The sequence below is a fragment of the Ahaetulla prasina genome, chromosome 2 (assembly GCF_028640845.1).
Source record: "Ahaetulla prasina isolate Xishuangbanna chromosome 2, ASM2864084v1, whole genome shotgun sequence".
Classification (NCBI taxonomy): domain Eukaryota; kingdom Metazoa; phylum Chordata; class Lepidosauria; order Squamata; family Colubridae; genus Ahaetulla; species Ahaetulla prasina.
This window is the reverse complement of record NC_080540.1, coordinates 121,410,178-121,437,638: the sequence shown is the minus strand read 5'-3', so window position 1 is coordinate 121,437,638 and position 27,461 is coordinate 121,410,178. Positions and strand designations below refer to the sequence as shown.

General features: G+C 34.3%; 1 protein-coding gene across 4 annotated transcripts in view; it reads right to left on the bottom strand.

Annotated features, from left to right (window-relative positions):
- NTN1 (netrin 1) overlaps positions 1 to 27,461 on the bottom strand; it is a 129,620-nt gene that overhangs the window by 24,888 nt on the left and 77,271 nt on the right. For 3 of the 4 annotated variants that reach the window (XM_058166882.1, XM_058166885.1, XM_058166883.1), the window contains exons 4-5: positions 18,500 to 18,649; positions 14,964 to 15,017 (exon numbers count right to left, since the gene is read on the bottom strand). In XM_058166882.1, coding sequence (XP_058022865.1) covers positions 14,964 to 15,017; positions 18,500 to 18,649 — 204 coding nt within the window. The remainder of the gene's footprint in view (positions 1 to 14,963; positions 15,018 to 18,499; positions 18,650 to 27,461) is intronic. The other variant, XM_058166884.1, reaches the window with a different exon arrangement.

The following is a 27,461-nucleotide window of genomic DNA, read 5'->3' as shown; positions in this document are numbered from 1 at the left end:
TGCACATCAGCTAGAGTTCCTTAGTATTTCAGTGGTTAATAAGTTTTATAAATATATAAGTAAATAAAATAAAGTAATTAATCTTTTTCTTGGTTGTTTTTTCTTTTTTTTGCTACTTTTGGCCTCTTCGGTCTATTCCCTTTGATGTAAAAATAGCATAAGATATTTGTGTAATCATTTAGTGCATAATTCTGGCTGATTTCCCAGACTGAGGCAGAGGGCTACATTAAAAATACTGAAGCTGGCTGATTTTCCCAACTTGAAGGCTCAGAATGTTATATGAAACAACCCTGATAAAAACCAAAGAGAAATTGTGCAAACAAGTTTGTGATTTTAATTTCTAACTATCAGAGAAATCCAAGAGAAATAATATCCACATGTCTTTTGTTTCTTTATGTATAAATTTTGATGTGGAATATTTTCTGGACATATCCAAATAATCAAATGTAAGTTCAACTAAATCCTTAGCAATGGAACTTCCTAGTAAGAGTATTTAAGAATGCAATGGCTATTGGAATTTAACTGTTCATTGTTAGTATATGATCAAAGTGAGACAGCTTTAAGTATTTGACAGGTGATTTGCAACTATTTTTTTTACAAATTTTACATTTAAATTTTTAAACCTGTTAAACTAGACAGATGTCCAATTTGATTCCATCCAAATTTTAACATTGTTTTTTTAAAACTCAAATTCAATGTAGAATATTTAACTGGTGCTTACATTTTTGAAATGAAATCCAGGTCTAACTTTGTTTTCTTTGTATTACAGTGTAAAATATATGAGCAGCATCAAATGCTAAGGCATTAATTGCACCATCTCCCAGTGTGGGAATAGACCACATTTAGTCTAGCTAATTGGCTCTGCTAGTTAGAATTTACAAAAGGAATAGTCCAAAACTCTGAAAGTCACCAGTATGTAAACCACCATTTGTAAAACAAATTTTTCTAATGTCAGATATAGCAACTTAATTTTTATCTCCACATTAATGGTTAGCAATCCAAATGGACCAATGAAGCAATCAAGGTCAGCATTAACAACCTCCAAATCTCGTGTAGATTGGATTTTTACTCTGATTTTTTTTTTCGGTGAGGCTTTGAAATGAGATGCTATTTGAATATAGATTTTGAGAAAGATAAAAGAATGAAACACTAAACTCTTTCTTCCTTATACCACATGTCATGCCCTTTCCTTCTCACCTCTGATAGTCTTGAATTGTACTAGAAGTAGGACAATGCACTTTTTACTTTATATAATGCTGCTAGCTTGCTGTGCTGTGCTAATATTTTATCTTCATCGTGCTGTCTCCAACATTAAGTAATGTCAGAAACATATTACTTCTGTGAAGAAATAAGTGCCTAGCTAAATGTGATTGATCTTAAAAAGCTAAAAAGGTTGATACAGTACTTGGATGAGAGAATTTCAGGAAATTCCAGGCTTGTATCCTAGGCTGAGAAGTCATGAGACCAAGAAATTATCTTTTTTTTTTTTAACCAAGAAAACTACATGTATATATCTATGGAGTCCCCAGGAACTGAATTTGATTTAAAAATGATTTAAATTCAACGGAGATGAAACTAGAAGTTGTGGACAGAGGTGACTGCTGATACATTGTAGTGGAAATTATTTTTATCTTCTATTCATTTATTCTGTTTTAACACATACTAACTTCTAGTGTATTTAAACAAGCATGTAATGGTACAGTACCTTAATAAGCTTTATGTTTGGATGAAGTTCCTGCATTTCCAAGAAGGAATGCAAACTGAACTAATATTCTGAGATTTTCTGCAACCTTAAGATAATTTTTTTTTAATTTGCCTTTATATCCCGCCCTTCTCCGAAGACTCAGGGCAGCTTACACTATGTTAAGCAATAGTCTTCATCCATTTGTATATTATATACAAAGTCAACTTATTGCCCCCAACAATCTGAGTCCTCATTTTACCTACCTTATAAAGGATGGAAAGCTGAGTCAACCTTGGGCCTGGTGGGGCTTGAACCTGCAGTAATTGCAGGCAGCTGCTGTTAATAACAGACTATCTTACCAGTCTGAGCCACAGAGGCTCAGAATGGCAACAATGTACTAGTTGGCTGGGAAGAAAACATCCATATGCCAGTTTGTGAGTACCCTCCTAGACCTGAAATCCCAGAAGGTATGGAAAAATTAAGAACATGGCTGAATAAATAGAAAAAATTTAGGAGAAGGTCAGTGGTGCTATTCAGCTGATTCTATCTGGTTTGGGCAAATCGGTAGCGGCGGTTGCGGGAGGCTCCGTCCACCCACCCAGACGTCATCAAGTCCTGTTTTTGACACTCTGCACATGTGCTCACATTTGCAAACCGGTAGCAAACGTAAGTGAATACCACCCCTGGAGAAGGCGCATGCTTTTTGGATCAAAACATAGGATATGGATTCAATTGTTAAATAAGATGTCCTAATTAGTTGTGCTGGGTAATAACTTTTTGCAATTCCTGATCTGAATGTTTATGGGAGTTAAAATGCATTTCTGCTCCTGTCCCTGCTCTTGAAAGATGCAAATATTATTTTCCCCAAAAGATGAAATATTAAGTCTTGTTGAATTTAAAAAAAAAGAAAAAGAATTACAAGTTTGGAATTATACAGCTCCATCTTTCATTCCTAGTCAAAACAACATGTACCTGGAAAGTAGCAGATTTTTAAAAAACACATCACATTTTAAAATCTCCAAGCAAGGCAAAATTAGGGCAGCTGTTTTGCCTCATTTGCTGCTTAGGTATATTGTCAGAAATAATTTTATGGCTTGATGCCTTTCTTGCCACTTCACTACTTATTAATTTCTCTATTTTTTTTAGCGCTTCTTGTGACTCTCCAATAAGAAATCGCTATAAGCCAACTGCTGGTGTTTTCTTCTCTTGAGCAGCAACTAATAGGAGCGCAATCTCCCCATCCCTGTACTAACCCCTTGAAAAAGAAAGATTTAGCAGGCTCTCAGGATGATATTTACATAGATTTTAAAGTAATTAAATGTCTGTCATTAAAGCTATAAAACATAGAACACTTCTTAAATAACAATGCTATAGATATTTGGAGCCAAGAATGAAGTGCAAGTTTGCATTAGCTGGGATACATAATACTCAGCAGAATGCTAGACACTTGAGATACGAAGTGGCTAATTCTATAGTACATTACATTTTTGTTATCATTTGAGGGAAAACTGGTGCATATTGTTCACAGCACATTTATTTTATTATATCTTCCATTACCCATTTTATTTATTTCTTTTTGATATTTGGATTATGCTACGTCTTGAGGTATCTTAAACTTGGATTACTTATATGTCACTCTCCCAAAATGGCTTCTAGAAATCATTTTGATTCATTGTAATAAAGTACAACATTCACATACAATTGGGGTCCTCTGTGGCTGGGAACAGTAAGCAAATTCCCGTAAAGGATATTCATAGGATTTCATTGAATCCATACACATGTAATCTTGTAACCATAGGCTGGGAATGCTTAATGAGGTCAATTAAAATTTAGTTAAAAAATCTGTGTAAACTCAGATTCAACGTACTATGTGAGCTCAGAAAATGATTAATTAAGTAAAAGTTTAATTTCTCCCTTGTAGATAAAGAGTCTCTAGAAAATGTCCAGAAGTTACAGACAAAAGGGAGACTAGGAAACCTACTAGTGGAAATAGGAATCATTAAATAGGAATCAGGTTTTTGCAAATACTTGATATGCCCAATGAAAGCCATGACAAACAAATCAAGAGACAGGGCAGTGCCAAATGAACCCCATGAAACACAATTTTTCAGAAGAGAAAACAGGAGAAGAAGAAATTCTTGTAATGTTTAGCCAAATGCTATCAGTTGTGAGGCATGGTAAGCAAAGAGAGAAAGATGACATTTATCCATTTTCCATAGTTGACCATTTAGACCATTACAGAAGAAAGAGCAGGAGAAGCCATCCCTAGGTTTAACTCTATCCCAGAATAAATTAAATGTAGAAATAATATCTATTTACAGATAAACTACCTGATAACTTCAGAATATCTCAGAAGAGTAATGATCCACCACAGTTACACAATTGCTGGAGAGCAATGTGCAGTTAAAGCCCAGAGAATGAAAGGGTATCATAGATAAAAGAAAAGACTGTTAGGGGTCAATGTACTCCTAATACTGTACTAGTAGAAGATTAACCAAAATCATTGTCTCTCTTTTATGTCAAAATATGTCTCAAAAAGGCCAACCATTAGCAATTATTTCTTCTTAGTGCAAGAATTTGGACTTCAAATCCTATTCCAACCAATCCTACAATTCTTCACTGTTATGCTTAGGCTCAATTTGTCCTTGGAGTAACTTTATTCATTTTAATATCTTCAAGATCAACATCAGAGCAGCAAATGGTTCCATGGATGACTGTAAAAATGTTTTTGGAGAGCCAGAGTTTGTTTTCTCTGCCAAGTAAGTACTGCTTCTGCCAAATATTTTGCTGCTTTAAGCGGTTCTGTGACTGAGTCTGCCATTATTTTACAAACTTAGTTGGAATAACCATTGAATGGATGAAGACCAAAGTTATAATGTCTACAAAGGAAGCTGTGTGAAAAGGGTTTGCCTGGAACTACAATTCAGCATAAATAAATCTATCAGAGGAACTATGAGAAGCCTGACCATGTATTGCATAAGAAATATTTTTCTCAGCATGACCCTGCTTCAGAAAAGTCTTCATGAAGTGGGAGAATTAGCAAATACCTTCCTAAAAGAAAGAATTTCATGAGATGAGATGATGAGATGAGATGAGATGAGATGAGATACTGAGAGGCTCAACATAGTTATAAATGCTAGAAAACAGGGCAAAATTTTCAGACTTGTTTTAGAAGATAGGACAAGAAGCAAGGAGTTTAAATTGCAAGGAAATACATTTCGATCTGATATCGATAAAAATTTCCTAACTATAAGAGCTTTTAACAATGGAATTAACTTCTCATGAGAATCTCCTCCTTTCTCCTTCACCGAAGGACTGATAATGGATGACTTTAATTAAGTATGCATAAATTGTTCAGATTCAGATGTTAAGATCTAGATGTTATAAAAGACTCTGTCCTAGAAGAATTTATCATATACCGAGTGGATGGAGGGGTGATCTGGAACTTAATTGTGACATTCAAAACCCAGTGTAAGATGTACAAATTGACTGGAAAGAAAGGTCCCAATGCAATATTGTTAATTTATGTTAGTGGGACATTGCCTCATGTTTTAGTTCAAAAGAAAGTATTAAAAACAAGGATTTGATAATAAGAAAGGTGGAAGAAGGCTCATAATCTTTCCAAAATAGTTGTAAATTATGCAAAGCACTAGTTCAGCTAGATTATTGTTTAGAAGGGTACCTCAAAATCCTCTCTTAAAGAGAGTCCGGTCCAGCCTTCCCCCTACACACAGCATAAATAGCGGGAAAAAGTCTTGCTCAAATAAGAAAAATAAAGAATGGTCCATACGGTATGGCACATCACCAGTTTATTCTATGCAAATGCAGTGCTGGCAAAATAGTGAGGGAGGAGGCTCCATTTCTTCTCTTGCTAGTCTCATGAAGAGTTGAAGATGAAAAATCTCCCATCAAGAGATGTCTCTCTTCCTAATACTAAAACAATTAAAATGAGCAAGGGCCCTCGAGGGATCTGTAAGCATGGGAAAATGCAAGTTCATTTTTTTAAAATTAGAATGCCCAATATGGTGGGAGGGGGGGAGGGAGGGAGAGGGGGGGCCTGAACAGCTTGTTTTACTGAATTAGACATTATCAGCATTGAAACTATAACTTTGCTTATATAAATCTGTGTTTTAATGATACCTAAGTAAATTTACAAATTACAGTGGAAATATTATTTCCTGTGAATTGCTCCTGTAAGATGGGCAATTCAGATAGAATAGGCACCATTATAACCTTTCAGAAACAGGTAATGCCCTCTTCAAGACCTCAGGCTGAACCTTCCATTGGCGGCATCCAGTTTGTTTGAACTGAAGTCTTTGAGGCTGTGCATGATTTCCAAAATAACTGTTGGTTTGGTCAGAAGTGTAGCTTATCACAAACGATGTAGCTTGTTGTAAATGGCACTTCTTTGTAACATGGATCAATGATAAGGCTGATGGAAGTTTTGTGTGCTCCAAAAAGGATCAAGTGTCTACTGTGCTTTAGGTATTGCCAGACTTTTTGATGGGAGGAATTATCCATTTGATTTAGATAGTCATACCTCACCATTGCCAATACTATTACAAAGCAAGCTATTTAAAAAACAGATGTCAAATGTTTATTGAAGTATGCACTTTGCTTTGAACTTCCAGCTGCTGGGAATTTTAAAGAAATCTGGATATATTTAACCTGTACAAGTAGTTAAAATTAATGCTTAGAACGTATTAAGCACATATTTTATTCCAACTCTTGTTCAAAAAGAAGAATGAAAAGTCCTTTACAATAGCTGCTCTTTAATAGCCATATTTAATAAAACAAAAAAGTAACTAGAGGAAAAAATAAATTGGCAGATTTTAGATGCGTATGTAAAGGAGATGTTGGTATATTGCTCATTGTTTAGAGACCGGCATAGCAGGAATTCCCCTAATTTTTTTCCTAAATTTAAAAAGTATGAAATGGAAGAAATTGTTTCCAAAATTAAAGAAACAAACATTCTCCACATTCTGAGATAAGTATGGCCTGCTTGATTAAAAGTTTATAGAACAGATGGGCTTAAAGAGAGTCCGGTCCAGCCTTCTCCTCAGTTCAGGGACCCACTGCTTTAGTTCAGAATCAATCATATGCTGGAGTTTAGAAGGGTGGTTTTTCAATTTGATAAATAAATAAAATAAAATAAAATCCCCTTTGAACTTAGTCCTTGATCTCTTTCTATATCCCAGCGCCCCCTGAGCATTTTGCCAGTACTAAATTATTTCAGAGTGACATTGTCAGCCATAGTGATTTCCTGACGGTATCTAATACTACATTTTATACCCCAATGTATCACTGAAAACTCCTGAGGTAATTTTCTTTATTCTTTCTACAGTATGCTTTCATAAGTGTATTTGATCACCATGCTAATCTTTCATTTAAGGTCAGAGGTTTCAATATTAGCATTAAACTTATTCTTAATCCCTATATTCAAATATATGTAGCATGTTCATTTGACTTCTTTGAACTTCTATAATTTGCTATGCTCAGAAACCTACTTTTACCTCCCTTAATCTCAGCATCAAAAACATTGTCAGCCTGATTCCTACGCAATTATTCTTCCCATGTTGTTCACTCCCCAGCTTCTGTGGGTTTCTACAGGATATTTGAAATGGCTGTAATTTAATCATCTTTATAAGGACTCCACTAACCAAATCTGCTTTTTAGAAGAAGTGCTATAGGATCTCTACTGCAATTGTTGGTTTGAGTGCATTTGGGAACAGAAGGATGTGCTGTATATAAACAGAACTAAAATGAACAAGTAAAGCTCCATGAACTCTGCAGCAATCCCAGGAAAACATAACTGCTATTAACCTCACCCTTGGAATAAGAACACACAAATGAACCTCCAGCAATATCTTTTCTTCTTGTTGAACAAGATTGATTGAAAAACAAATGGGTGCAAATAAAGCATGAAATTAGATTAAAGCCTCTCAGTTGGGGCTGCCAGCATTGAAATCATGAATTGGATAGGCTTGTATAGAAGCTGAGGCACTATGAAAAAGTGTGTGCCAATGGCCCTTCCTGGTGCCCACGTTATTATAGTTTAGGATCATTTATGAAAATACAGTACGAAGAGCAGATGGCTGGCAGTTTCAAGGCTAGCTTAATTTTAACTACCCTGAACAAAGCAGACTGACAGATAATTTCCAGCTTCCCAAATTTAAAAAGTGAACAACAAAACTGCTTAGTAGAACTTTTCTTTCAACATAATCATACAACAGAGCACAGTCCACTCCTTTTATTTATGGAAAAATAAATAAGGAAAGGCTGAAATGTCTGGTTAAAAGCAAGGTGGATCTTTTACAGACATTCCACAACAGAATCAACAAAAGCAGCGTGTCATTGTCCGAGTGCAATATAAATGCTCAAGTATCCTCCTGCTTGAACCTTTGCAATCTATCTAGTATCCCTTTGATAAACCTACTGTATAAGGTAACACAAAAAGGAGTAGCAAAAGCTTTGTCCAGCCCATTTAGACAGACATCTTGCCAAAGTGACACATTAAATGTTAGTAGCCTTGGTGGATGTTTCTATCTCTTCAGGGACAACAATCTTTTTTGAAATTCTTGCTGGCATTTCCACGGGTGAATAAGAAAAGAAGTGCTGGATTATACTCTGCAGAAACTGGGACTGTGTAAGCGATGTACAGATAGTCTTAGACTTACAACCATTCCTTTCATGACTGTTCGAAGTTACAACGGCACTGAAAAAAGTAACATGATCATTTTTCACACTTGTGACCATTGCACCCCCCCCCAAGGTCACATGATCAAAATTTGGACGCTTGGCAACTGGCTCACAATTATGACGGTTGCAACGTCCCTTTCGGGGTCATGTGATTCCCTTTTGCAACCTTCTGACAAGCAAAGTCAATGGGGAAGCCAGGTTCACTTTACAACAGTGTTACTAATTTAACAACAGCAATGATTCACTTAACAACTGTGGCAAGAAAGGTCATAAAATGGGGCAAAATTTACTTGACAACAGTCTCGCTTAGCAACAGAAATCTGGGGCTCAGTTGTGGTCATAAGTTGAGGACTATCTGTAATAGGACTGAGAGAATATTTATTTTGTCAATAGAGGGGACAGAAGGAGGAGTCAGGAACAGGTTACCTATAGGACACATGATAAACTGCTTTTGCAATATGGCAGGACATCTTTGTGAAAAGATTCCTGGCTTTATCCAGATTCTGTTATGCTGCTAATTGGGAGGAGGAGACATGAAGATAAGCCAAACTAGCGGCAGCCATAAGTGCTTCAGGAATTTGGGCTGGCCTCAGTAGTGTGCCAAAATGTCTGGATAACAGATGCACATTTTAAATCACTGATGTGTACTAGGGGAAGAATTATCATAATTTGTTTTTCCCTCACACATACCCTACTTCTCTTGTACTGACAGTGTATTTGGGGTGGGTTATTGTTGAAAATGTGTACATGTCTGAGAAATGTATTTAGCACCTTGTAAATAACAACTGACTGCATTTTATACTGACAGATGTTATACATTTAAATAAATGCAGTATGCTGGGTAGCTCCTGTCCAGAAAATCTTCTTTTTAGAACATTCAGATATGATAATTCTATCTCAGTAACAATCAATAGTAGAGAGGTTAACACCCTCCATATGACCAAAAACCACATGATTCATCATATTTTTTGAGTTAAGAGAACTTTGTTGATTGATTTGCATGTTGTTGGTGGGTGGGTATTTATTGACGGTAAAATGGAATAATCTATTTTGACATCTGCCAAATGCCATATTGATTAATTGTGCTTCTAATTTCCTTTTTAAAAAAATTGTTGCTTTATTATTTCTTGATTTAATTTTTTTGCTAACCACCCAGAATCACAATAGCAAGATGCTAATAGGACTGAGTTCTGTTATTAACTACATAAGATGATGTTGCACCGAGCTTCATATTTATTTCGAAGCACAGTATTAAGCCCATAAATGATTCCATCTCCTATTTATTTATTTGTCTATTATTTGCTACATTTTTAGGGCATTCTGACCTTCTTTCAAATGTTGCAGGACTAGGATTAGTGCCACTCAGCCCTACTCTCAAGCTTAGATCTTGGAAGGGTAGTCACAAATCCTAATTATATTTCAGAATGATATCTAGAAGCACATTTAGATTAATGCATAGTTCCCTCAACCAATATGAATCTGTTCAATGTATATAATATATCAAAAAAGAATTAAAATATATTATGTTGCCACCCTAAGGTCTAGTATATAAAACCAAAATATATCAATATGAAGAAAGGGCTTAACTGAATGAACTGAAAGCAGAATCAATCCAGATGATTTTCATTGAACTATGGTGCATCTCATTTTAAAAGTTTACCTCACAGCTATCTGACTTATAGTTAGACTGCCTGAAGAAAATGAGGTTATTTTGTTAAATTTCTGTCTTATGGCTAGCTTCTTAAAAACTGCCATTCTGAAATAGTTAGACAGTTTGTAAGCCATTATTAATTTTTATCTGGAGAAGAAGGAAAACCAAATCCTCTCATTTTACAAAATAAAATGATTTATTTCGGCATCAGATGTGGTCTCACTTCCCCTCAAGTTATGCCAAAACAATTTGGCATTAGAGTAATAATATGGAGTAGAAAGAAAGAGGCATATAATAGTGTACAATCTACTTAAAATTCAAATTAAAAAATAATTTGCAGGGGAGTGTTAGGGAGGAGAATAGAAGTCGGTTGTCAAGGACATCCACACCTTCTTCCCTGCCTTCTAGCTTCTGGCAAGATGTCCTATTGTAGCAAAGTAGCTATGTCAATGCACAAAATAAAAATGGAAAGAAAAAGGCTCAAGCCCAAAGACTGAGGTGTAAAAACCTTTGCTTTGTATTTGACAGCAAGCCAGAACCCCTGATGCGTGCCTTCTAACCTTTGGCATGACCTTTAGCTTTCTTCATTGTATAGAAGTTCCATTGTGAAACATCCTTGTTGAAAGCAAGGAGATGATGTAAGCTTACTGAGCACAATTTTGGACAGTAATAGGAGAGACAATATCAAGAAGTTGCTGAGATGCTTTGTTATCCTCTCTATTGGAGCCTAAGTAATATCTGAAATCCAAGTATGGTTTATTGTTTCATGGAAACAAGGGTTGCAAAGTATTTTGTAACCATTCAATCAATCATTATATGTTCTACCGTAACCTATGACAAACATTACAAAAAGTTGGTTATAATCAGTGATGGTAAATAATTCATTGTCAGAAACATTTCTTGGTCAACTAGCATGTCTTTGCTGGTGACATTAAAATGACTGCAATCCTTTTAAATATCCTAAAACCCTATGAAGTCTGTGTAAATCATTTTAATAATAACAAAAAACATTTCTTGAATTTCTGAGATAAAAAAACAATGAAACAAATCATCAATTTGACTAACCTCTGTAGGCTGAATCACAGGTGGTTTTGGAAAAATTGTCCTCTAAAATTGTTGATGAAGTTAAGTTTTTAGCTTAACTAAAACTTAAGCTAAAAAATACAAAGGCTAATCTGGTGAGGTTCTGCAGAGATTTAGCTTGAGGGTAATATTATACAATATTGTTGTTGTTGTTGTTGTTGTTATATATTTGCTTATTTCATGATGGGTTGCTTATCAAATTTTAATATTATATGAAATTGGGAGTGCTCGAGATATCAGAATTAGATTGCAACCTAATCCAGACAGGTTAAAATACTAGGCTGATAACAACAAGGTATCTTCCAACAAGGAACAATGTGAAGTATTATATTTAGGGAAGAAAACAAAACTTAGAAAAGTACATCAGAGAAGGATTTGGATTGAACATTGACATCAAGCTAAATATGGGAAGTGATATGAAATAGGTTCTAGAAAGGTTCCAATGCAGTTCTGGATTGAAAGAAAGCTGCCTCAGATATGTATGAATCCTCCATACTTTGCACAGTGAGCTCACACCTGCACATCACACCCCAAAAATATTCAGGCTAGAATCAGGATAAGATTATAAAGATTATAAAGATTATACAAGTATTTGAGTACATGCCCTGTGAAGATAGGCTGAAGGAACTTCCGATGAGAATACATTCAGTTCCATAAAAATATACCATACAGAAAATAGCCAAGTGTGACTTTTTCATTCCCATACCTAAGAACCTAAGATAATAAATAACAAGTATGGTTACAATTACCTAGCTTTTGTTTAAAAATTAAGAAAAAACTTCTGATGGTAAGATCTTTAGAACAGTATGACAGAGGTTGTGCATTCTCCAGCTCTGGAGATTTTTCAAAATAAATTGGATTCAAAGACTGTTAATTGATTTTCCTGCACATTGCAAAGAGTTGATCTAGATGATCCTTTTGGTCCCTTTCAACTTCACCACAATTCTCTAGTCTACTGCAGTATCCTCATTTGCAGAAAATTATAAAATCATTGAGCACATCTACTCGGCATCTCTTCTTTTTTTAAAAAAAAGTAAATAATCTTACAGATGAACTTTTTCAAGCAAAATCTACTATCCCTTGGAAAGGAGGACAAATAATCTATCTCTTTCCTAATTTTTGCCAGTTACAGTAACTATTATGATTGCCTACTGTGGCATTACGATTCATTACCAGAATTACTAACCTCCCATCCCTTTAAGAATGGATAATCAAAGAGGATAACAATAACCAAAGAGTTATGAAATAAAACTAGGAGTAGTCTTTGCATTTTTAATTCTAAAACTAAGCTTAATCTTCACTTTTGAAAATAAGTCAAGTACTTTAAAAGTAAAAAAATACCTTCTACCATATTATTTTTACAAATTTAAATAACCAAGTAAAATAAGTAAGACTTTTACCAAAAAAACCAAGCATAAGACTGCAGTTCCACATTCATGTATAGACTGAATACATATGATTTGAACAAAATTAGGAAAGAGAGTCCAAATTCAGTCCATCTCTAGGCAAAACAAAAATAGTCCATACAATTTGTTCTCTAGCCTGTTGTCCTGCCCAGCTTGGATCAGTTAATGCATTTGCATAATTGCATTGCTATTGGAAATGAGTCATTGTAAGAGATAAGATAAAATAGATCATATCTTATGATAATCTACTCCTAACTTTGTGGGAAATATTAGGAACATGCTATGATGTACAGGAAACCTAACTCCACAATACCGAACAGTTTCCAGTTAATATTTCCACACTGATTGACCAAAGTATCCACACTAGCTTTTTAAACAATGCTAACCTTATATCAAGGGAAGAAAGTATGAGCAGAAAGACTGGCACTAAAAAAAAACCCTTGCATTAAAATATACAATAGAAGATCCACGAATATCATCAAGAGGAAACTCATGCTGGATTTCATAACATTGTTCATGCACCGTATTTTTCACTTGGAACAATAATTCTACAACACTGAAGTTAATTTAATTTAAATCGGACTTAATGGGAAAAGCTTTTTTTGATAATGCCCCCCGCCCCTGAAAAAAAAGCAGATAGGGTTTGTAACAATGGCTGAAGGGTTAGGAGAAAATAGGAGAAGATTTGCGGTACATATTAGTATTACACCTTATAATATGTAGGGTATTTTTTTTCAACATTTCATATTGTTTGGACATTTCAATCTCAAAGAAGTAATATAGGTGACAAGTTACTTGATTCAAAATTCAGCAGGAAATGAGATGTGGCTTCTAGGACTATAAAATTATCAAGTGGGTTATTTGTTCTTTTCCTAGCAGCAATCATTGTCTTGAAAACATCAACCCTTTATGATAATAAGACACTTTAAAAAGTCCCTCCGTTATCATCTATGGTGGTTATTTATGTTTATGTTTTGTTTCACATAGTTCATAAGATGGGACTAGTCTATTTACTACTTTAAAACCTTCATAATGGGAAAAAGTCTCTTATCTCTAGAATGTTCCTATTTCCCTGGCCTGGGAAAAGTACGGAATTTGGGAATATAAGTTAATGATGTCAGAGAAAGATATTAGTGAGACAGAGGGAAACCTCTATAATCAGCCCATTGGCTTGATGAAGTGCATTTCCTGTTACTCGGGTTTGTAAGCAGTACATAATATGCCTATTTACAAAGGCTATATGCTACTCAAACATCTCAAACCTTGATAATATTAAGTGAAAGCATGCATGCATTCTACATGTCACAAACATATAAGAAGAAACCAAAAGAAATACCCAAGCCTGCTTTTTAATTTTCTACATCTCAGCATATTTTTAGAATAGCTTTGTGTGATCTGCACTGACTTTGCTGATAAATCTCATCTCTTTCCTTGTCCACTTTATAGTAAACAAAACACTTCATAGTATAATAAAAGCCAAGTTATCAGATATAGGCCTTTGTAGATAAACTTGGTGCTTTAAACTGATCTGCCTGGTTCTGGGGAACCAGAACCTTGTAAAAGATCATTTGCCATATTTTATTTATTAGTTGATGCTTTCCCAAATCAGGCTGTTGATACAGGTAGCCCTGGCCAGAGATCTACATACTCTAGGACCATGATGGTGAACCTATGGCACGTGAGTGTTGCCCTAGCTCAGCTCCATCGTGCATGCACATGCCGGCCAGCTGATTTTCGGGCCTTCTGGGCCCACCGGAAGTCAGGAAACAGGCCATTTCTGGCCTCCGGAGGGCCTCACAGGGGTGGGGGAGGCTGTATTCACCCTCCCCAGGCTCAAAAAAAGCCTCTGGGGTCTGAGGAGGGTGAAAAACAGGCCTACCGGGCCCATCGGTAACCTTTTTGCCATTGCGTGCCAAAATGGGGGGAGCGCAGGAGGGGCGCACTGAGGGGGAGGGGGCATGGAGGGGCATTGATTGAATTATGGGTGTGGGCACATGTGTGCGTGACCCCCCGCGTTCCCCCCACTTTTGGCACGTGACAGCAAATAGGTTAGTCATCACTGCTCAAGGAATAAGTATTACATATTACTATATTACATAGAGTATTACATATTTATTGAAATGGTATAAATTATCCTGCTGGAGCTGGGGGCTGGACTAGAAGATTTCCACAGTCCCTTCCAGCTCCATTCTATTCTAATTCTAATACTATATTCTTTAGTAACATACATGGTCATGAAAGCAGGCACTTTTTAACAAATTGTTGAACAGCAAAACAAATTTAGACACCACATGCTTCAGGCTAAACATATTTCAATATGCTTTAAATTTAAGCATTAGATTTAAATATTTAAGCATTAAATTTAATATTTAATAATGATTGTGATGGTGATATAATAATAGTAATAAAAAAAATTACAATAACAATGATAATAGTATACCTGCAGGCTTTTCTGTGCTGCTGGCCACAGTGGTAGGAGGAGCAACAGGAATCTCTGTGGGCAAAAAGAAAAAGTGGACAGAAAAAAGAACAAACAAATAGGGAAATGTATTATTTACTTTTCTAGCTAAGGAATTGGGCAATTTTATACTACCAGATAGATGACTGCAAAGATCATCAGTTCATAGATGTGACAAGATCACCTCTAGGCCACCCAATGGTGGAGAAGCTAATAACTTACCCCATAATTTGGAATCACCATCTACACAAAATTACATTCAGGAGAGGCTGCCACCTAGCTATCATAGCAAACAGTAGCAGCAACACCTATACTAATCTTGATATATACCCACAAATTCAGTAATTGAAAGCAACACTCATATTTCTGGGAATCATATCTTTTTCTAGGAATTTCAAAACAAAAAACAAAACCTAGAGCACAAAAGTGCCTACCGTTCCTGTCCTATTGTTTCCTTTCATTATATCAAATGAATATAGTTATTGCATACTTTCGCTTATATATATATGCTTATATGATGTGTTGTTGTTTTATGTTGATGCTTGCGTATACTGTTGTGACAAAAATAAAAAACAAAACAAAACCTGGTGTTATGAATTTGAGGCCCATTCTTCACACAATTTAGAGGTTCCATTACTGAAACTGTCTCCCATCCCCCTCATGTCAGATCTAAGAATATTCTAAATTGATGGGGAAGTGGCATTTCAGCGACTAATTATTCTCTTTCATTCCCACTTTTCCATACAAAATCAGCAGTACTTAAAATAGCTGTCTTTCTGAAGAGAAAGAGACTTTCATCTATCTTTCTATCAGTAAAGTTAATATCAGCATTCCGACATGAAAGGAAAGACTGGGTTTGTGTCCAATGGCTATAATTTTAACTTCTAGATGCTGATTATCTTTTGCTTTTTGGTGAAGTATAGAGTTTATAGACAAACTGTATGCATCTGCAGCTTGTATTTTGTTTTTATTGAAAGAGCAATAAAATCCTATTCTCCAACTTTCTCCAAATGTTTCCTATCTCATTTTAGAATGAATAAAACTATAAGCAGAACTATACTGTTTGTACAACCATTGGGTGAACTAAACTAAAATTAGATTTGTAGTTAAAGATATGTTTAATTGACAAGGAGTGCCTATAACATTAATTGCTCCATTAGAGAGTTCACTATGTTAATCTTTTGCAGCTAAAAGCAATAAATCCCAAAGGGGGAAAATAGTTTGAAATTCTTATTCCATTCTTTCCAGTAGCGCTATTATATGAGTTTTCTACTCTCTGGAGCCAGAATTTCTTTGTATTATTATTAATTCAGCTCTCAGATTCACAAATAACTTTATTTTAAAAAGGTATATTAGTGATAGTCTATCTCCCATAACACTATAAGTGCTTGTAGATACTTTCAATAAGGTTTGTCTGACAGTGGTGATGGTGAATTTAAGCAATAGAATTCAATGAGCATATGACACTATTATTTCTTCAATCAGACAGTAGCCATGTCTGCTTAGCATCAGGAAAACAGTGGTATTACATACCTCCATCTGAACAACAGTACAGGAATATATTTTGGGATACATAATTCAGTTTATTAGAAATGCATCTTAAGAATTTGTTTTGGGTCACTAGAAAAGACTTGTTTCTTTCAACCATATTCTCTTTTTTCTGCATTAGAGCCAAGGAAACAATGTACTGGCACGATATAAAAGTTTTCTGCTTCATTGTTATTCTTCAAAGTTGCTATAAATGTAGCTTGGCTCTTTATAATATTTCTTAAAAACCAACACAGCCGAGGAAAACACTGTTAAGAATTACACCACAATAAATCTGATTACAGTAGCAGCAGTTGCGGGGAGCGGGGGATATTAATGAATTATTTCATTATTCTACAGCAATTAGTATACATGCAGCACGATTAATAAAAACTACTTTTTTTTTTAGGGCTTTTTATATTTCTATAATCATCTGGCTGCTGGAGCTTCTTCCCTCATTCATGGCAACAATCAATATTTACCTAAATATAAAAGAGAACACAATTCCCAAGGTTTTGATCACAATATCCATTGGTAGTAGTATGATCCTCATCAACTGGATGAAGAAGCCATGTTGATAAAGAGATTAAAAACAGCTGGATTCTCAACCTCTCATACTGCAGTCAAGTGCACAAGTAGGATTTGCTTCATTTCATGTTATTCCCAAGTGTATCACTTTATTTTCTCCTGTACATGTAAATGAATGTAACTCTGGAAGCTAAGGGAGCCAATGAGCCATATGTGGTTTCTCCTCTACTATCAGCTATCCTTATATGCAGTAAATTGGGCTCAGAAACAGTGATTGCCCCAAAGTCACTCTGAGCTCCCACCTGGGAAAAGGTGATCCAACTCTCTGGAAACCTGACTCTCAGTTATATGGAATGACAGCCTAGTGCAGAAAGTGGCATCTTCACGTAGGTGAAGAGTGGGGTACAACTGGATTTTTCTTTGCAGGCTTTGTACCATGTAAACTGTGTACATGAAGGGAGGCCTTGAGCATCAATGAGTTACATAAACTGAAAGAGGATATTCCCAGAAGACCACATAGCTTCATCCATGGACGCATCTCTCTTGAAGTCATAACTACCTCATAGCTAGTCATCAATGCCCCTCCATTCATAAAATAGATCTGGAAGCAACATCATTTGTTTACTATGGTGATTGTGTAAGCAAGTTAGGACAGATTCATTTTTTATATACATGTCAGCCATGAAATAGGAGATTTCGAAGAATTAGAATTGTAGGCTACTATTATTGCTCTTTTAGTAAATATCCATTAAGTTGAGAGATTGATGTGAAAAATACCAGTGTAAATAGAATCCAATTTAAAAAGACCAGGTTGCATTAGCTTTATCATTCTATACTGCGTAGGACTAGATTTTTAGGTTTCACAATTTGCCACTTTTTGTTTTGTTTTGTTTCATAGCAGTTCCTAAAAATGAGGGAAGTTGGGCAGTTTAATATTTTTACTTGGATCTTACCTGAGGCATAAGTAACAATACAATAGTAGCAGGTTAATGGAAAAAACAAAAATACATATTCTGCCATTCAAATGTCACATCTTAACCTTCAAACCTTTCATAGAAGTGATCACTATTTTCTATTCAGATCACATAACTAGCATATATATAAAACCTCACTCTTAAATTAATATGCAAAGTGAATGCAAAACATCACAACATAGCTACTGCCCATATTATATCTTTAATGAATCTGAATTATAGTAAATCCAGTGTGATTTCCAAATTCATATAAGTCTTTTTTTGCTATTGGCTTTGCTCTCCCTGTGTGTTGCCCCAGAGATTTCTCTGAAAAATTGCACTTTTACTGGGTTCACAGTATATACCAATAACATCCATGAATACTGTACTGTATGATAGCCAAACATAGTCTACATAAAACTGAGTCTACCCAGTTAGGTGTTAGTAAACAAGCCAGACTCAGGATTAATTATGTTATGGTATAGATGTCAAAAAAGAGCATCCACCTACTTATGCAGGGGGCAATGGGAGATCTGCTTTGCTGGTAGCCTTTGGCACATCGATTACAAGTGATGCCCGTCACACCATCTTTGCAGGGACATTGCCCTGTAGTTTGATTACAGGTTTTTCCAGCTGCACCCACGGGATGGCAATCACATGCTGTGGGGGGAACATACAATAAAAGGATCAGAGGACGGTACTGGAAGGGAAGGAAGGATTTTCCAAAAAGAACATGTGTTATTAAAAACCAATAGCATTCAGGATTGTTTTACCAGAATTAGGTGAGAAGAGAGAGTCCTATAGTGTTTACCTTGGATTGCGCATTATTTCTCATCCAATATTAGTGCTTTAGAAATCTACCTTTCCCGAAAAAACTGAGAGAGAAATGATGTCTGACCAGTACTTCTCCTTGCATTCTCCAAATAACCTAGTGGAAGGCATGCACACGCGTGTGTGCGCATGCGCACGCACACACATGTGTGTATATGCCTTCCACTAGGTGTGTATGTATGTATGTATGTATGTAGGTCTTTGGTTTTTCGGGTTTTCTCCCGTGTAAAATTGGAAATGTCTTGGCAACGTTTCGACGAAGTCTCATTCGTCATCTTCAGGCTTCAGCTTCGTGCTTCTAGGAGCAATGTGTGATCGCAGCTGTTTCTTCCTTTTAACTGCTAGTGGGGGTTTGAACTGATTGGGTGGGAGCTTGGCTGTGCTCTGATTGGATGGAGGGTTTTTTGTGCATATACACATGCATATACATACACATACACACACATATATATATTTACTGCTGGATGTTTAATATATGTTAACATGCATGTTTGAACTCACATTTACTTTCACAAGATTCAATGCTCACAGCTTTATGTTACAGTCTTTGTTTTTACTGTTCATACTAAAAACAGTCTTTTCCTCAATCTCACTGAAATTAATAAAGAGGAATAATCCTATCATAAATAAGACATGAACAAAAGAACCTGCTCTCTTCATTTTTTTTCAAGCTGTCTCTGAAACCTGCAAGCTACCCATGTAATCATTCTCAGTAATAGCTATTATGTCCACTTTATATGCAGAAAAGACATCTGGATGTTTATGTTAGTGAATATTGAGGTATCACATAATATCAAACGATAAATTGGTGGAATGCAAGCAGAAGTATGATGGCTTGCAAAGTAATCCTAGATTAGAGACCCAAGACTGCATAAAAGAGCGCGAGTACATTTGGACTTTGGTTGTGCTTGTGGCATAATAGCCAAAATGACCAACACCGATCTTACCTTTAGCAAGGTATGGGGCACAGGTCTGACTAAGGATGGCAACCAAGTCTTATTGCCACTTGGATATGTTGTATGTCTATAATAAGAGAAAGGGGGAGGATGCAAGAAATTTGAATGAAGGTGGTCGGATCTTGTGAGTTGATGAGTGAGTTGATGCAGAAAAGTGAATGTATAAATTTCATTATGAATGAAAGGGCTAAAATGTCAAAATTTTTGACTTAGTGTAACTGAAGTTCTTGTGGGTACGAAGGAAAATAGGATTTGATAGCTGGTGATGGCTCTGTTTACTTTCTAGTAAATGGTAATAATGGAGGAATCAAAGATGAGCTTTGGGGAGGAAAAACCATTCCGAATGACATCCAGGAGGGATTTTTTTTAAAATTAGATACTAGGAATCAAATCAGAGAGTAAGAATATCAATGATTTATCTGTAAATATATTTGTTTTCCATTAACAATTTTAGAACATGTTGGGATATGCTTTTTCAAAGACAAACTGGTCAATTCAGTTAACCAAAAAAGCATTTTAAAAAGGATGCATGTTACAATTTCTTTAAACCAGCGATCTTAATGCACAAATATGCATTGAAAGTCCTCAGTTATGCTAGATACATATTTAGCTTTCTATAACAGGAGAACCAAAAGGTCCAAAATGGTGGATATAATTGTGGCTTTCAGCCCACCACTTTCTACCGTTTGTTGCTTTGTGACTTGTCAGTCTAATGAATTCACTTGATAATATTCTTAAGGTTACATTGCAGCAAAATGAGTCAACGATCATGATACAGAGATAATAATGTACAAAGGCTTGCATCAACTAAATTAAAGGGACCTGGGAATTTTACATGGCAAAATGGACTTTACCATGCAGAGCCAACAAATGTTCATTTGACAAACAACTACTGCTTCTTTTTGTTTGTTCGTTTCTTTTAAAGTTCTTTTTAACCCTAAGTTTATTTCTAACTTTTAGTCAGGAATGCTGGGAAAGACAGCTGTAAATTTAACTGGCCAATAGCAGGTGTACATTGATACTATTATTGCCTCTCAACCTTTATAGAAAGAAACCAACGTTTTTAGAGACAGGAGAGGAAATCTGTTGAACAAGAAACTGTCCACCACAGAACAACAATCCAAAGAGTTAAAGGTCTCAAAAGCAGCTGGTTGATCTTGACACAAAATTATACTAGATGTAATTGGATGGAATATGAGAAACCATTGCCTTATGTAGAACCCTCAGCCTTTTGCAACAAGGAGGGATTTTGGCATCAGCACGACTTCATTCTAATGTCTTGTAAACTTTTTCTCTACTGAATTTTCAAGAAAGTGCTCAGTTTAAACCCTCTGTTGCAGAAGTTCATGAGTGATTCTTTTTCTTTCATGGGTTTATATTGAAATCAAGATTCCCTTCCTTCAAGCAAATAAACCAAGGATGCAGGTGGCAAAGGAGGGGGCTGTGGGAAAGAGAAGCACTGGTCTTATATACAAAGAATCAAAGTGTCTGATGAAAAGCAAGGAAAGCTTTAAATTAGCAAAGATTGCAGCTTCTAAGAAGCATTGTAAGGCAGCTGTTTAAAACACAGCCAGTGGCAGAAATGCCTGAAGCACACTACTGACATAATATCCTGAAATACAGCATGTTTACTAATTGAGTTAACATCATTTTAACTGTATCTATCTTATTAATTTTGACATTATTTTGATTTGGCAGGAGAGGCATTCCCTCCAGATCTTGAAGTCATTATGACATTGATTCTAAGTTGATGCTTGATTATATGAATTGATCTTCTGAACGTGCCTTTCAGAAATGTTTTTTGTTGAAATGGCATTGTAACAAAAGTGTATTTCTTTTGACAGCATCTTAATAATTTTATTATTAGTTAAATATTATAAATTTAAATTTCAGTTTTGTTTTATGATACTGTGAACAGTACTTTGAATCCTCTGCCATTCTAAAAGAATAAATTGAACTCAGTAGAGTATATTGTATATATCGATCAAAGAACATTCCCAGAAAAAAGGAAAGAAGACAGTTAAAAGAGTTTTAAAAGACAAAACAAAAAAGGAATGGTATTAGCAAATTATTCCAGAAAATGAAACAGAATTATTTATTGATGAACGTATTTTTTCTTTTATGCACACTGAGAGCATATGCACCAAGACAAATTCCTTGTGTGTCCCATCATACTTGGCCAATAAAAAAATTCTATTCTATTCTATTCTATTCTATTCTATTCTATTCTATTCTATTCTATTCTATTCTATTCTATTCTATTCTATTCTGAGTATGACTAAAAGCAGGCGCAGAGGGAAACAAGGAGCAGATTTTATTTAGACATTGGTAGAAAACATAGTTTGGCCAAGAACTGTTCAACTACGTAACAGGCAATCTTGTGATGCTGTAATCTTCTACTTCATGTATATAGTATAAAAAAAAGCTAGGCAACAATATCTATCAGGGACACTATGGATCTTGCAGATCCTATCCTTAGCAACAGTTGTATAATTACCGTATATACTCGAGTATAAGCCGACCCGAATATAAGCCGAGGCACCTAATTTTACCACAAAAAACTGGGAAAAACTATTGACTCGAGTATAAGCCGAGGCACCTAATTTTACCACAAAAAATGGGAAAACTATTGACTCGAGTATAAGCCGAGGGTGGGAAATGAGGCAGCTACTGGTCAATGTAAAAAATAAAGATAGAGCCAAGTAAAATAACATGAATATTTATTTGAACGAAAAACAATAAAAGTGCAAAAGGGGGAAGGAGGATTCCCAGCTCTAAACAAAGGGAAATCCCGGAATGCCAGCGCGAAAGGTGGTGCTCGCGTTCCTCCTCCCTTGCTCAAAAGCCCCAACATGATATTGGAATTGGATGCCATTATATACCTGCTGAGGGGATAATTTGAATAACTTGAAAGATATAAAAGCTCTAAACATATTTGTTTAAAAATCTAAAATCTATACTTAAAATAAATGAATATAAAGTAATAAAGTTCTTTAAAGTTGTAATTCACTTTGCTGCTGAAAAGAAAGGAAGCTTAACACCTTAAATGGTATTTATTAACTGAAATATCATCAAATCAAATATATAATGAGGTATATTATAATGACCTTTGTTTTCAGAAAGAAGCATGATGGAAGTTTTTCAATAAAGGGGGAAATATAGAAAAAACTTAGTGTCATGCTCATATATCATCTTTACAGATGTTGTTAACACTATACTATGGCAGCATATGATGGTACAATGTTTCAATCAATTTCAGGATGAAAAACTCATCAATGAGGAGGAGGAGTATAATTTATTAACCTTGTATGATATCAGTTTCTCAAGGACTCTAGAAGGACCCGAGGAAGAAATCTCTGCCCCCTCCCCACTTTCCCTTTCCAACCCAGCCTTCCAAGGGGACCCGAGAGGAAGAAATCTCTGCCCCCTCCCCACTTTCCCTTTCCAACCCAGCCTTCCAAGGGGACCCGAGAGGAAGAAATCTCTGCCCCCTCCCCACTTTCCCTTTCCAAGGCAGCCTTCCAAGAGGACCTCTCGAAAAGAGCGAAAGCTTTCTCCTGGTCGTTTTACCACCACCATACCCTCCACGCCGGCCATCCTAGGCTGGGTTAGAAACAAGGAGGGGGAAGTTCAAGGACCACATCGATGGCACGAGCTCAGATTGCCGGCTGGGGATGATGGGCGCTGCAGTGCGATCTCGGGAGAGACTAGGGGGGAAGAAAGAATGACTGTTTCCCCACACCCTAGGATTGGGGAAAACATTGACCCCCTTAGTTGCGGGAGAAGGGTTGCGCTCAAAGCGGTCGCCCATCCATCAATCCATCCTTCCTTCCTTCCTTCCATCCTTTTTTTTTCCCAGCGAGCGTGCGTGTGTGTGACATGCAAGCAAGACGCCTCACGGGCATGTGAACTGGGTATGTCTAGTTTAGGGTGACATGATAGGAACATTCCAATATCTCAGGGCTGCCACAAAGAAGGGGAATCAAACTATTCTCCAAAGCACCTGAGGGTAGAACAAGAAGCATGGGTGGAAACTAATCAAGAAGAGAAGCAACCTGGAACTAAGGAGAAATTTCCTGACAGTTAGAACAATTAACCAGTGGAACAACTTGCCTCCAGAAGTTGTGAATGCTCTAACACTGGAAGTTTTAAGAAGATATTGGATAAGCATTTGAAGTGGTATAAGGTTTCATGTAAGCAGGGTTAGACTAGAAGACCTCCAAGGTCCCTTCCAACTCTATTATTCTGTTTTTTGTTCTGTTTTCTTTCTAATCTATCTATCTATCTATCTATCTATCTATCTATCTATCTATCTATCTATCTATCTATCTATCTATCTATCTTTTCTTTTTTTTTTCCCAGCGAGCGTGCGTGTGTGTGACATGCAAGCAAGACGCCTCACGGGCATGTGAACTGGGTATGTCTAGTTTAGGGGTGACATGATAGGAACATTCCAATATCTCAGGGCTGCCACAAAGAAGGGGAATCAAACTATTCTCCAAAGCACCTGAGGGCAGGACAAGAAGCATGGGTGGAAACTAATCAAGGAGAGAAGCAACCTAGAACTAAGGAGAAATTTCCTGACAGTTAGAACAATTAACCAGTGGAACAACTTGCCTCCAGAAGTTGTGAATGCTCTAACACTGGAAGTTTTTCAATAAAGGGGGAAATATAGAAAAAACTTAGTGTCATGCTCATATATCATCTTTACAGATGTTGTTAACACTATACTATGGCAGCATATGATGGTACAATGTTTCAATCAATTTCAGGATGAAAAACTCATCAATGAGGAGGAGGAGGAGGAGGAGAAGGAGTATAATTTATTAACCTTGTATGATATCAGTTTCTCAAGGACTCTAGAAGGACCCGAGGAAGAAATCTCTGCCCCCTCCCCACTTTCCCTTTCCAACCCAGCCTTCCAAGGGGACCCGAGAGGAAGAAATCTCTGCCCCCTCCCCACTTTCCCTTTCCAACCCAGCCTTCCAAGGGGACCCGAGAGGAAGAAATCTCTGCCCCCTCCCCACTTTCCCTTTCCAACCCAGCCTTCCAAGGGGACCCGAGAGGAAGAAATCTCTGCCCCCTCCCCACTTTCCCTTTCCAACCCAGCCTTCCAAGGGGACCCGAGAGGAAGAAATCTCTGCCCCCTCCCCACTTTCCCTTTCCAACCCAGCCTTCCAAGAGGACCTCTCGAAAAGAGCGAAAGCTTTCTCCTGGTCGTTTTACCACCACCATACCCTCCACGCCGGCCATCCTAGGCTGGGTTAGAAACAAGGAGGGGGAAGTTCAAGGACCACATCGATGGCACGAGCTCAGATTGCCGGCTGGGGATGATGGGCGCTGCAGTGCGATCTCGGGAGAGACTAGGGGGGAAGAAAGAATGACTGTTTCCCCACACCCTAGGATTGGGGAAAACATTGACCCCCTTAGTTGCGGGAGAAGGGTTGCGCTCAAAGCGGTCGCCCATCCATCAATCCATCCTTCCTTCCTTCCTTCCTTCCTTCCTTCCTTCCATCCTTTTTTTTTCCCAGCGAGCGTGCGTGTGTGTGACATGCAAGCAAGACGCCTCACGGGCATGTGAACTGGGTATGTCTAGTTTAGGGGTGACATGATAGGAACATTCCAATATCTCAGGGCTGCCACAAAGAAGGGGAATCAAACTATTCTCCAAAGCACCTGAGGGCAGGACAAGAAGCATGGGTGGAAACTAATCAAGGAGAGAAGCAACCTAGAACTAAGGAGAAATTTCCTGACAGTTAGAACAATTAACCAGTGGAACAACTTGCCTCCAGAAGTTGTGAATGCTCTAACACTGGAAGTTTTTAAAGCCTGACATCTGTTTTCATGCTTTTATAACCTACTAAAAATTATATGACTTTAGGGTTTAGTATACTTCTCAAGATGAATAAATAAATAAATAAATAAATAAATAAATAAATAAATAAATAAATAAATAAATAAATAAATAAATAAATAAATAAATAAATAAATAAATAAATAAATAAATAAATAAATAAATAAATAAATAAATAAATAAATAAATAAATAAATAAATAAATAAATAAATAAATAAATAAATAAATAAATAAATAAATAAATAAATAAATAAATAAATAAATAAATAAATAAATAAATAAATAAATAAATAAATAAATAAATAAATAAATAAATAAATAAATAAATAAATAAATAAATAAATAAATAAATAAATAAATAAATAAATAAATAAATAAATAAATAAATAAATAAATAAATAAATAAATAAATAAATAAATAAATAAATAAATAAATAAATAAATAAATAAATAAATAAATAAATAAATAAATAAATAAATAAATAAATAAATAAATAAATAAATAAATAAATAAATAAATAAATAAATAAATAAATAAATAAATAAATAAATAAATAAATAAATAAATAAATAAATAAATAAATAAATAAATAAATAAATAAATAAATAAATAAATAAATAAATAAATAAATAAATAAATAAATAAATAAATAAATAAATAAATAAATAAATAAATAAATAAATAAATAAATAAATAAATAAATAAATAAATAAATAAATAAATAAATAAATAAATAAATAAATAAATAAATAAATAAATAAATAAATAAATAAATAAATAAATAAATAAATAAATAAATAAATAAATAAATAAATAAATAAATAAATAAATAAATAAATAAATAAATAAATAAATAAATAAATAAATAAATAAATAAATAAATAAATAAATAAATAAATAAATAAATAAATAAATAAATAAATAAATAAATAAATAAATAAATAAATAAATAAATAAATAAATAAATAAATAAATAAATAAATAAATAAATAAATAAATAAATAAATAAATAAATAAATAAATAAATAAATAAATAAATAAATAAATAAATAAATAAATAAATAAATAAATAAATAAATAAATAAATAAATAAATAAATAAATAAATAAATAAATAAATAAATAAATAAATAAATAAATAAATAAATAAATAAATAAATAAATAAATAAATAAATAAATAAATAAATAAATAAATAAATAAATAAATAAATAAATAAATAAATAAATAAATAAATAAATAAATAAATAAATAAATAAATAAATAAATAAATAAATAAATAAATAAATAAATAAATAAATAAATAAATAAATAAATAAATAAATAAATAAATAAATAAATAAATAAATAAATAAATAAATAAATAAATAAATAAATAAATAAATAAATAAATAAATAAATAAATAAATAAATAAATAAATAAATAAATAAATAAATAAATAAATAAATAAATAAATAAATAAATAAATAAATAAATAAATAAATAAATAAATAAATAAATAAATAAATAAATAAATAAATAAATAAATAAATAAATAAATAAATAAATAAATAAATAAATAAATAAATAAATAAATAAATAAATAAATAAATAAATAAATAAATAAATAAATAAATAAATAAATAAATAAATAAATAAATAAATAAATAAATAAATAAATAAATAAATAAATAAATAAATAAATAAATAAATAAATAAATAAATAAATAAATAAATAAATAAATAAATAAATAAATAAATAAATAAATAAATAAATAAATAAATAAATAAATAAATAAATAAATAAATAAATAAATAAATAAATAAATAAATAAATAAATAAATAAATAA